The sequence below is a fragment of the Pseudorasbora parva genome, chromosome 7 (assembly GCF_024679245.1).
Source record: "Pseudorasbora parva isolate DD20220531a chromosome 7, ASM2467924v1, whole genome shotgun sequence".
NCBI lineage: Eukaryota > Metazoa > Chordata > Actinopteri > Cypriniformes > Gobionidae > Pseudorasbora > Pseudorasbora parva.
In genome coordinates, this window is record NC_090178.1 from 6675643 (window position 1) to 6687899 (window position 12257).

The following is a 12257-nucleotide window of genomic DNA, read 5'->3' on the forward strand; positions in this document are numbered from 1 at the left end:
ACATAAATTAAGATTTAGCATTTTATATTTACATTTATAGTTTACATATAAAAATACATATTGCACCCCCCCCCCCCCCTAAAATTAAGGCTTATCATTTTATCTTTACATTTACAGCCCATTTTCGACAATAATTTTGACTTTAGTAATTTAGACTCATAATTATGACATCATTTTGACTTATCTCAATTGACATAAAAGTCCAAAACTGCATACTTATAACGAGATTACAAACATAAAAACGTGTTAAATAAAATATCAACATACTGTAGCGTTTGTTATTTTAAACGCTTTGTTTGTATATTTTTTATTTGTATTTTTTGCTTTTACTTTTATTTTGAAAAAAAAAAAATTCTGCCCGGTGTGTCGAGGCGTGATTGCTGACTTCACAGTCTCAAGTATGGCGGCGTTGGAAGAGGCGACGTATTTCGTTGTAAACAACATTCCTGCCCGGCTCCGATCCGCTGATCTGAGAAACTATTTCAGCCAGTTTATAGAGAGTAAAGGATTCGTGTGTTTCCATTACCGCCATCGGCCGGAGGTTCGTGTGCCGTTAACCGCAGCGGATGCTGGAGTCGGTGAGCGGACGCAGGGTCCCGATGGGCCCGAAGGGAAACACTCGGGTCTGTGTTGCTGTGTGGTGTCGGTTCGCTCACGGGAATCCGACAGATTCACGAAAATGTATTCAGGGAACCAGTGGATCGACTCAAAAGGAAACTGGCTGCGGAGAAAGTGTTTGATTCGAAGAGTCAAAGTGTCAGATCAGGCCGGTGAGTGACCTTTCAAAATAAAAGTACGACGATTATAATAGTTTGGACTGTTCAGCCAGTGTTCAGATTTTTACTTGTGCTGCCAATGTTTACACACACACACACACACACATACACACGTCTGGTGCGCTGCCTTTCTGTCCACTCGTCATAGACGTAATGGTTTTTATACTGTACAAACCATATATTGTATCACTCTACACTACCCCCCTAAACATACCCATCACACGAAACTTTCTGTCTTTTACATTTTCAAAAGAACTCATTCTGTATAATTTATAAGCTTTTGTCCCCACGAGGACCTCAATTTAGGTCCCCACAGTGACAGGAGTCCCCATGAATCTGTGTGCATAACAAAAACATGTCATAACAATAACAATAGCAAACATCACACACACACACACACACAGTACATTTTTTGTTGTCATTGATCAATTAAGATTTATCATTTTATGTTATATCTGTTTTATAGTTAGTTATACATGCAATTTTTCATAAATTTGACTAATATTTACAATATTTATTATTGTAATTGTATTAATTTGTATAATCAAAATTAAGAAAATGTAAATGTTTTAATTTCTTAAACATTAAAATTAACATTAAAATTTTAAATAACACAGATTTATTAATTTATATTTGCTTTTATAATTTTATACATTTTCAATAAATTAAGGATTATTGTTTTATCTTATTTGTAATTTATTATGATTAAAATAAAAAATAAGATATTAAGATAAGATAAATATTTTTTCATAAATTAAGATGAATCTTTTTTTGTTTACATTTATATATTTATTTATTTTATAAGTAAAATTAAGAAAATATTAATGTAATTTTCTCAAATTAAGATTAATCATTGTATATTTATTTATATTTTTAAACTGAAAATGTTAAATATTATAAATGCATTTTTTAATGAATTAAGATTTATCATTTTATATTTACATTTAGTTTTATAAATTTACATAAATCTTTACATTTATAAAAATATAAATGTAATGTTTTCATAAATTAAGATTAATCATTTAATATTTATGTTTATATATATATATATATTATAATAAAAATGTACAAAATATAATGTTTCGTAATTTAAGATGTTATTTTTTATTAAAATGTTTATAAATGTAACATTTTAATAAGCTAAGATTTATCACTTTGTTTACATTTTTGTAATTAAGATTTTTCATTTTATATTTACATTTATATTTATTTTTTATATAATTCAAATTCTTAGTATAAATGTATTTTTCATTATTAATATATCATGCTGCTTACATTTGTATTTTATATAATTAAAAAAATTACATATTTTTGTTATATAAACAGTATTTAAAATAATTATATTAAGACACTGGGTTTTAAATGTGGTATATATGAGACTTAATGACCTTTTGTTGGAATTATGGGTAAGGTTCAAGGGTCATCTGGTTTGAAATGTCTCTTGTTGCATGAGCAGATAATCATCATATTTTATCTCTGTTTATAGAGCACAATTCATTCCCCTATAAGACAAAGAGTGAGATGAGACGCCACATTGGCCAATCAGAGCATTTCTCCATGACTGATCTCAAGGGCCTGCCAGAGCTCAATCCGCCGTCCCTCATGCCAGCAGGGAATGTCGGCACCCCTGTGACTGTTTTCCTTGAACTCATTCAGTCCTGTCGCCTGCCGCCGCGCCTCATCCGCAAGCTGGGTCTCACTTTTCCCAAAACGGGCTCGCATCGGCGCTACGGCAACGTGCCCTACCTATATTACAACAGCACAGTCGTGACGCCGGCAGAGGAGAGCGTGTACACAGCGGGAGGAGTGGAGATCTCGAGTGCCGGCAGCCTGGACACGCCCACAACCACACAAACGTTAGACGAGGACACGCCCACAACCACACAAACGTTAGACGAGGACACGCCCACAACCACACAAACGTTAGACGAGGGCACACCCACAACCACACAAACGTTAGACGAGGGCACACCCACAACCACACAAACGTTAGACGAGGACACGCCCACAACCACACAAACGTTAGACGAGGACACGCCCACAGCCTCACAAACGTTAGACAAGGACACACCCACAACCACACAAACGTTAGACGAGGACACGCCCACAACCACACAAATGTTGGGTGAGGACACGCCCACAACCACACAAACGTTGGGTGAGGACACGCCCACTTCACCTGTCAATCAAGAGTCACAGGACGAAGGAAGTGAAGAGGAGCTGTCAGGCCCTGATGATGTGAGTTAGGGCTGTCCGACATATAGAAATAAAATTATTATTCCGAAATGACTTTAGTGATAATTAAACCGGGCAGGCTGCAATTTATATCTAATTTAATTTTATGTATACACAATATAATTTTATGTATATTTAATAATCAACTTTATTTATGTTTTAAATTAGGAATGCACAGATCCGATACTCAGTATTGGTATCGACTCTGATTCGGCATTATTTGCCAGATCGGGAATCGGTCAGACAGAGCCAATCCAAATCTGATGCTGTGCATATAATAATCTGTGTTATTGTTAAACCCCAGTGCCCCAAAAAAGACACAAAAACATATAAAAGCATCATCAATGATTGATGCACTATATTATAAGTGTTCTAAAGCCATTCCATAGTTTAATGTGAGTACAGATGAATATTTAAGTCATTAAATTCAAGTTCACGTTAATGCTTCCCTTTGCTTAATGACCAGCAGCCATATCACCCTGTAGCCCAAGACTGGTTTTCCACTGAAGCTAAGCAGGGCTAAGCCTGGTCAGTACCTGAATGGGAGACCAACTGGGAAAACTAGGTTGCTGCTGGTAGAGGTGTTAGTGAGGCCAGCAGGGGGCGCTCACTCTGTGGTCTGTGTGGGTCCTAACACCCCAGTATAGTGATGGGGACACTATACTGTCAAAGAGCACTGTCCTTCGGATGAGATGTTAAACCGAGGTCCTGACTCCCTGTGGTCATTAAAAATCCCAGGATGTCCTTCGATAAAGAGTAGGGGTGTAACCCCGGTATCCTGGCCAAATTTGCCCATTGGTGCCCATTGCCCATTTGCTGGTGTGTGGTGAGCGTTCTGGCGCAATATGGCTGCCGTCGCATCATCCAGGTGGATGCTGCACATTGGTGGTGGTTGAGGAGATTCCCCCTTCTATGTAAAGCGCTTTGAGTTTCAGCTTTAAAGGAACACTCCACCATTTTTAGAAATAGGGCTTATTCAACTTTTTTCCTACATTTAGATATGCGGGCAAATGCATTTGTCTCACTGTATGCATTGTTTTAGTTGGGCAGGGTCGCCGCTAGCTTAGCTTAGCAAAATAAAAGGAATCCTATGTTGCCAGCTAGCATGTCCTGAGTAAAAGTTTAAAAAAAAAAACACCTAGTTACTACCTGCGTATTCACAACGAGTACAAATGGCGATGCAGATTAAAACTAGGTGATTTAGGCAGATATTGACTTGGGTCTATATTATGGGGAAGCACAGGCGAAGCACTGCTACTTGAGCGCAGAGATATCACGGCTCTCATCCTCACGCCTGTTGAGCGATCGCGGTGTGTTGCGTGATATCTCTGCGCCCAAGTAGCAGTGCTTCGCCTGTGTTTCCCAATGTGAGCTATTTAAAGGGACTTTAATTTGCTGATTGATGTTTTTTTGCGCTCAGATGAATCATATTTGCTCAAATCTGCATGCCGAATAATATGTGTCCTCTGCAGGACGATGACCGCTGTGAGGAGTGGGAGCGTCATGAGGCCCTCCACGATGATGTCACCAGCCAGGAGCGCTCCAAAGAGAGGCTCTATGAGGAGGAGATCGAGCTCAAGTGGGAGAAGGGCGGATCGGGCCTCGTCTTCTACACAGACGCTCAGTTCTGGCAGGAGGAAGAAGGAGGTACCATTTTTTGATTGATGAAATTTCCAGCCCAAGTTCTAATAAAATAGCTGACTACATCCAGTGTATTCTAATATTACATTTGTGAGAGGAGCTGCATCTGGAGTTCATACTGAAAGAATAAATGGAGGAGCTTTGTTGGTCCTGTAGTTCAGATTTCAACCTTCATTGGCCCATCACGAAAAAAATTATAAATGTAATTTAAACCACAGATCAGGTATAACATAATGACCTAATATTGGGTTGGCTCCCCTTTTTAATACGCAACAAACTGCGATGCACAGTGTATTCTGACTAGGGATGCACCGAATCCAGGATTCGAATTCGGCCGAATATTGGGCTTTTTGACTGGGTTCGGTTTCTGCCGAACCTTAGAATTGTTTTCCACCGAACCCGCTTGCACTACGCGATACTGGTCGAACATGATGCCGCGGTTGATTATGGCAACGTGTTACTAGGTGGACCGTTCGAATGCAGTAGGCTGTGAGAAAGTGAAAATGGAACTTGTGAACAGAAAATGTGTTGTTTGGCAGTACTTTCAGTCACAAGAAGGCAATTCAAGTCGAGCTATATGTTCAATTTGCAATGCCGATTTGTCTCGTGGTGGCAAGAACCCTAAACAATAGCCGCTGGATGTCCGGTTTGCGAGCGAATCGTTCTTTTTAACCGGATCTTTTTAGTGATCCGGTCGAACCAGTTCACCAAATCGGACTGAATCGTTCTAAACGGTTCGCGTCTCAAATCAGCGCTGATCCCACAAGTTACTATAGTTACTCACTTTCTGACATGAGTGACAGTCCCTCAGACTAGAAATAAACGAATATCTTGAAGTATATGTTGTAACTCCAACAGTTCACTGAACTGAGACATGTTTTGCTGTGAGAACCGGTGAGCTGAGATACTGCATGCGTGATTGCGTCGTCTTGAACAGAACTGTTTCTCTCGGAGTGGGACGGCTGCTGTTTCTCTCGGAAAACAGATGCTGATAATATATGAGCACGGGTGAATCAAGGATTTGTGTAAGTTTATGTTATGTCAATGTAAGTTTATTTAATCTGTGTAAAACATCAGTGTTTGCACGACAGTGGCTGTATTGAGTGCTTTTGCAAAACATGAATTAAAAAACATCATCCAAGATGATGATGATGACAATAATAATTACTATACTAAGTTTTAATTACAGATGCTTTATATGAATGTGTTTGAATGTATTTTCATCCGCCGGGATGATAGAAATGACGTTATTACGTAAGGACGTAAAAGAAGCGGTGATCCGTTTTTTTTTTAACCGGTTCATTGAAACGAACTGTCCGAAAGAACCGTTTCACGGAAAAGAACCGAACTTCCCATCCGAGAGAATAAGAGTTGTGCATGAAGGAATCTACAGACAGCAATACGGTACAGTCATCCTGGCATAATGTTGCCTTTTTTTAAATTAAAATTAAATTAAAAATACACTGCTGTGGACGTTGTTTGTCATTAATGTGTTTACTGTGATAATGGACTGAGGATGGGAGTTGGATTCGGTTTTGGATTCGGCAGAAACTTAACCAGTGGTTTCGATATTCGGCCGAACCTCAAAAATCTGGATTCGGTGCATCCCTAATTCTGACACGTCTCTATCAGAACCAGCATTAACTTCTTGAGCAATTTGAGCTCCAGTAGCTCGTCTGTTTTACATGGGCCAGCCTTCGCTCCCCACGTGCATCAATGAGCCTTGGCCGCCTATGAGCCTTTCGCCGGTTCTCCACTGTTCCTTCCTTGGAGCACTTTTGATAGATACTGACCACTGCAGACCGGGAACACCCCACAAGAGCTGCAGTTCTGGAGATGCTAGCCATCACAATCTGGCCCTTGTGAAACTCGCTCAAATCCTTACGCTTGCCCATTTTTCCTGCTTCTAACACATCAGCTTGAGGACAAAATGTTCACTTGCTGCCTAATATATCCCACTCACTAACAGGAGCCGTGATGAAGAGATCATCAGTGTTATTCACTTCACCTGTCATAATCTTATGCCTGATTGGTGTATTTAAAAAAAATCATCACGATTGATCTGAAGTTGTTTTAAATTAGTTATGGTTCAAGAAAGATCAATATGCTTATACTACCTCGTCTCAGAGAGGTATTATTCTATTATATTTGGTTGATGATTTGTTATTTACTTCACCTCATAATCTTATGCCTGATCAGACACCTGAATTTTATTTAGTTTTATTTTTAAATTTTCTATATGTGCATCATTTTTGTCAGCACATGTTGCTCATCCTTCCCCTTTGATTTTACACAGATTTTGACGAACAAACAGCGGATGACTGGGATGTGGATATGAGTGTTTATTATGACAAAGGTAAACTCTTCATGATTAGATTGAAACATCACGAGGACATCTGTGTCCTGTTTATACGACGTTGAACACAAGCTGTCCGAGATTCATTACTGTGATTGTTTCAGACGGCGGCGACATGGATGCCAGAGATTATGTGCGCATGCGCTCTGAGAGGAGACTGCGGGAGGGTCTGGACGGGCTGCCGGGACGCCAACAAAAAATCGGCAGATTTGAGAGGTTTACAAAGGTTTGGATGTTTTAATATTTCACTGCTCAATGACTCAACAGTGTAGACTAGTGATAGTTCTTGACTAACCAATTTGAATGTTTGAAAGCGTTCATTACTTTTGTACCGTTAGTCGCACCTCTAAACAATCTGTGCTTAAAAATAGTGTGAACAATAAATAGTAAGGCTCAACAATAAAAAAAAATTCAGTTGTTCATATTTCTGCTTGCCCTGCCAATATTTTCACTTGCCTCAACACAAAGTGTACATGTTATTTTTCATAAATTAAAATGCATAATTATAATATTTACATGCATATTTTTATAATTAAAATGAAACCATTATTAATGTCATTTTCATAAATTAATAGTGCAATATGTAGGATTTTTGCAGTTAAATCTCCAAAAACCACTACGCCAGTGATCAGTACTTACAATATCCCAAATGTATCCAACTATTTGTAAATCATTATTGAGAAAATTTCGTTTTTTTAACCATGGTGCGGGGACGTGTGAGGGAGTCGCCTGTTAATGGCATCATAATCTGCGTAACCCTCGGTTTCCGCTTTTACTGCCGTAGAAACCATGGCAACCAACGTGGACAACTACATAAAGTCTCGCGGCGCCCTGTTGTAGTTTCGTTTAAACATTATGGACCATGGCATGCATGTTGTCTTACTCCAAGCTGTATAGGCTGGAAAGCCTACTACCAATTAAGCATATTAGGTGATGTGCATCTCTGTAATGAGAAGGGGTGTGGTCTAATGACATCAACACCCTATATCAGGTGTGCATAATTATTAGGCAACTTCCTTTCCTTTGGCAAAATGGGTCAAAAGAAGGACTTGACAGACTCAGAAAAGTCAAACATAGTGAGATATATTGCAGAGGGATGCAGCAGTCTTAAAATAGCCAAGCTTCTGAAGCGTGATCATCGAACAATCAAGCGTTTCATTCAAAATAGTCAACAGGGTCGCAAGAAGCGTGTGGAAAAACCAAGGCGCAAAATAACTGCCCGTGAACTGAGAAAAGTCAAGCGTGCAGCTGCCAAGATGCCACTTGCCACCAGTTTGGCCATATACTTTGGCCATATAATACTCAGGGACATGGCCAAGGTAAGAAAGGCAGAAAGTCGACCACCACTGAACAAGACACACAAGCTGAAACGTCAAGACTTGGCCAAGAAATATCTCAAGACTGATTTTTCTATGGTTTTATGGACTAATGAAATGAGAGTGAGTCTTGATGGGCCAGATGGATGGGCCCGTGGCTGGATTGGTAAAGGGCAGAGAGCTCCAGTCCGACTCAGACGCCAGCAAGGTGGAGGTGGAGTACTGGTTTGGGCTGGTATCATCAAAGATGAGCTTGTGGGGCCTTTTCGGGTTGAGGATGGAGTCAAGCTCAACTCCCAGTCCTACTGCCAGTTTCTGGAAGACACCTTCTTCAAGCAGTGGTACAGGAAGAAGTCTGCATCCTTCAAGAAAAACATGATTTTCATGCAGGACAATGCCCCATCACACGCGTCCAAGTACCCCACAGCGTGGCTGGCAAGAAAGGGTATAAAAGAAGAAAATCTAATGATATGGCCTCCTTGTTCACCTGATCTGAACCCCATTGAGAACCTCTGGTCCATCATCAAATGTGCGATTTACAAGGAGGGAAAACAGTACACCTCTCTGAACAGTGTCTGGGAGGCTGTGGTTGCTGCTGCACGCAATGTTGATGGTGAACAGATCAAAACACTGACAGAATCCATGGATGGCAGGCTTTTGAGTGTCCTTGCAAAGAAAGGTGGCTATATTGGTCACTGATTTGTTTTTGTTTTGTTTTTGAATGTCAGAAATGTATATTTGTGAATGTTGAGATGTTATATTGGTTTCACTGGTAAAAATAAATAATTGAAATGGGTATAAATTTGTTTTTTGTTAAGTTGCCTAATAATTATGCACAGTAATAGTCACCTGCACACACAGATATCCCCCTAAAATAGCTAAAACTAAAAACTAAAACTTCCAAAAATATTCAGCGTTGATATTAATGAGTTTTTTGTGTTCATTGAGAACATGGTTGTTGTTCAATAATAAAATGAATCCTCAAAAATACAACTTGCCTAATAATTCTGCACTCCCTGTATTGTAGCATTAAAAGTTATGTATATAAAATAAAAATATATAAATTTACCATTTTATATTTACATTCACATTTTTATAATTCAAATTAAATCATTATCATTGTAATTTTCATGAATTTGGATTTATTATTTATTTAAAGCTGCTGTCCATAACTATTTTTTTGTTCAAGATTTACAAAAATGATATACCGTGATGAGAATATACAACATGAATCCGTGTTTTTGTATTACCCTAAGTCATTATGGTACACTTTAATAAGTGTTTATATTGGGACTATTTCAGGTCGGTCTGGTAGGAGATGCTGCGGAAGAGCTCAGTCTCTGCGTGACTCGCCATAGACATAAACAGAGAGAAGTAGCTCCGGCTGCAATGTTCTTCCGCAAGACTCGTGCAGTTCTGTTTATTAACCACTAGAGCACAAAAAGTTACGGACTGCAGCTTTAAAATAAATTTTTAAAACGCATAAATTAAAAATGACCATATTATATTTACATTATTTTTATAATTAAAATGAAACCATTATAAATGTAATCTTCATTAATTGATATAATTTTTTAATTAAATGTAATTTCTCCATAAATAAGCTTTCGTGTGTTGCAGGGATTTGGTCGGCGTGTGATGGAGAAACAGGGCTGGAAGGACGGAGAAGGGCTCGGGAACAGCCAGGCGGGACTGACCGAGGCTTTAGAGAGCGAAGGGCAGCATCCCAACTGCAAGAGAGGATTTGGGTGAGTGTGGAAGTCTCTGATCTACTGCATCGCTTTCCTTTGCTTCACACATCGTATCGTATCCTGCTATCCATCGTATGGACCTTATCAGCTTTTTGGTGTGAGTGGTTGTTTTCCAATGAGATGAATCGTAAATAGGTGGCAAGACTGTTTTAAAATCTTCTTAGTTACCCAATTTTATATCCCAAAGGTTTGTCTCTGGCACTGCCACCGTGTAAAGATCCTGTCAGTGTAACTGGACACTTTTAATGACTTCTTGTTGCCTCCGATTGATGTGTGTTAATCCATTGCTAGCGTCAGACAGAACCTTCTTTACTGGTGTCAGTGTTTATTTTGTATTAAACCACATAGCCTGTCATTAATGAGTTAAGATATGCTGTGATTTGAGATTTAAACATGTATTTTTATTCTTATTTTACATGTATACACAGGTGCTTCATGGAATGTTAGGTCATGCATATTTGCCTAAAACTCATGGAAATGTATTGGTAGAAATGTGTACGAACCCCTTTTATATTTTAAATTATAAGATGAACACTTACTTTCATTGTCCATAAAAATATTATTTTAGTTCAAATATGATCCATTAAGTTTGAAAAGGTTTATTTGTTCATCTCTCAATCATCATTGTCTTGCATTATATGTTTTGAAACTACTGAGCGTTGATCATAAAACTAAGTATTTATTTTAAATATCATCTTACTAGGACATATTATTGGGAGATGACAGTGTGACAAATTATATTTACTGTGTATGCATTTTATGTTAGTATTCTGTTATAAGGATCTCATTGATTCCGAGTTTGGGTCTTTGAAAAAATTTGGGGGGGGGGTTTTCTTCACTTTTTTGTTTTTTCACTTTTTTTCACACCAAATTAACACACCTCAACCAGTTAATTAAGGTCTTACTAGGCATACTAGAAACTTTCAAGCAGGTGTGTTAAGGCAAGTTAGAGCTACAGCTCGGGACATGCTTCTGCAAGAAGAAAGACATTTGTTCGTTTTCTCGAAGTGGCAAGAACAAAGTTCGTTCTGGCCAGTACATTCTAAACTTCACAAGAAAAGCAGGTGCCGAACAACTCCATTTCTCTGCACGCCCACTTTAAATTTCTGACCAATCACACAATAGTTCTCGGACACCCATAAGAAAAAAAAAAAGTTCTGCCTAGGTGATGTGTCGAGAACAAGCTGCGAGAACTACCAAACCAGGGCTGCAAGAACAAAATTACGTAATTTTGTTCTCGTAGTCCTGGGAGCGAGAAATGTTTTCTCTGGAAAAAAAGGGTGTTTGGGGGGTAAAATATGTGTTATTTTGGCAAGGCTGCCTGCTAAAATACGCATTCCTGGGTCTATATATCATAATTGAGGTCGCTTCAACCCGCGGACATGGGAAACAACTCGTGGGAAAACCGCACACTTGGCAACACAGTGCAGTTGAGCTCTGTTGACAATTAATGTTATGTGTCACTTCGTTGCTCTGATTGGTTGTTGGTCTATCCAATTGATGTCTTTCCTGGTTTGGTTGAAACACGCCCCATAATCACAGCCCAATGGAGCAGAATCAGACTCATATTCTGACTAGAATTGAGTATGACCATGTCAGGTTAGGGCAGTGGCCCTCCAGGACTGACTTTAGACACCCCTGGGCTAGCCTAGACTGATACATTATGACTAATGATTTGATTTCATGTTTTGCAGGTACCATGGAGAGAAGCTTAGCTCATTCCTTCCACTTAAAAAACCCAGGAAAGAATTTCATATATCAACAATTTACGATGAACCTAAAGACATTGATAAAGGTGATGAACTCCTGCGGCGTCAACCCAGCACCAGCATGAAGCACAGACGCTGGCGGCCAGGGGGCAGCACTGACCCAAACAGATGAACGCTGTTTTCTAGTTATGTTCACTAACATTTTATAAAGACTGGATATTTATTGTCTGTCAAAGAATGTTTTACACAGAGCTGTAAATGTTTTTTCTGTGATTTGTATTAAAAGTATTCAAAGGAAAGAAACACTTTGGTTTTGTCCAATTAATCTTTATTACACTTATGATGTGTATGTGCAGATGTGTCATCTTTATTACATAGCAGATGCAGTATAATGTACAGACGTTAGATGTGTTACAGAACCTTCTAAAGGATGGGTGGTGAATGTTGATCCCGGAGGGCCAGTGAGTGTCCTG

General features: G+C 38.9%; 1 protein-coding gene across 1 annotated transcript; it reads left to right on the forward strand.

Annotated features, from left to right (window-relative positions):
* The first annotated feature begins 213 nt into the window (after positions 1 to 213).
* On the forward strand, positions 214 to 12089 carry gpatch3 (G patch domain containing 3). Its single transcript, XM_067447894.1, has 7 exons — positions 214 to 770; positions 2263 to 3014; positions 4484 to 4658; positions 6949 to 7008; positions 7113 to 7234; positions 9945 to 10072; positions 11770 to 12089. Exons 1-7 carry the CDS (start codon positions 401 to 403, stop codon positions 11954 to 11956), a joined length of 1794 nt encoding a protein of 597 aa, XP_067303995.1. The 5' UTR covers positions 214 to 400; the 3' UTR covers positions 11957 to 12089.
* The last annotated feature ends 168 nt before the right edge of the window (positions 12090 to 12257 follow it).

What these genes read in the sequence shown, in the direction of transcription:
- gpatch3 (XM_067447894.1), top strand. Translation starts at nt 401, where the DNA reads ATGGCGGCGTTGGAAGAGGCGACGTATTTCGTTGTAAACAACATTCCT. An exon ending in CAAAGTGTCAGATCAGGCCG is followed by an intron (nt 771 to 2,262) that starts GTGAGTGACCTT and finishes CTCTGTTTATAG; the next exon opens with AGCACAATTCATTCCCCTAT. An exon ending in AACTGCAAGAGAGGATTTGG is followed by an intron (nt 10,073 to 11,769) that starts GTGAGTGTGGAA and finishes CATGTTTTGCAG; the next exon opens with GTACCATGGAGAGAAGCTTA.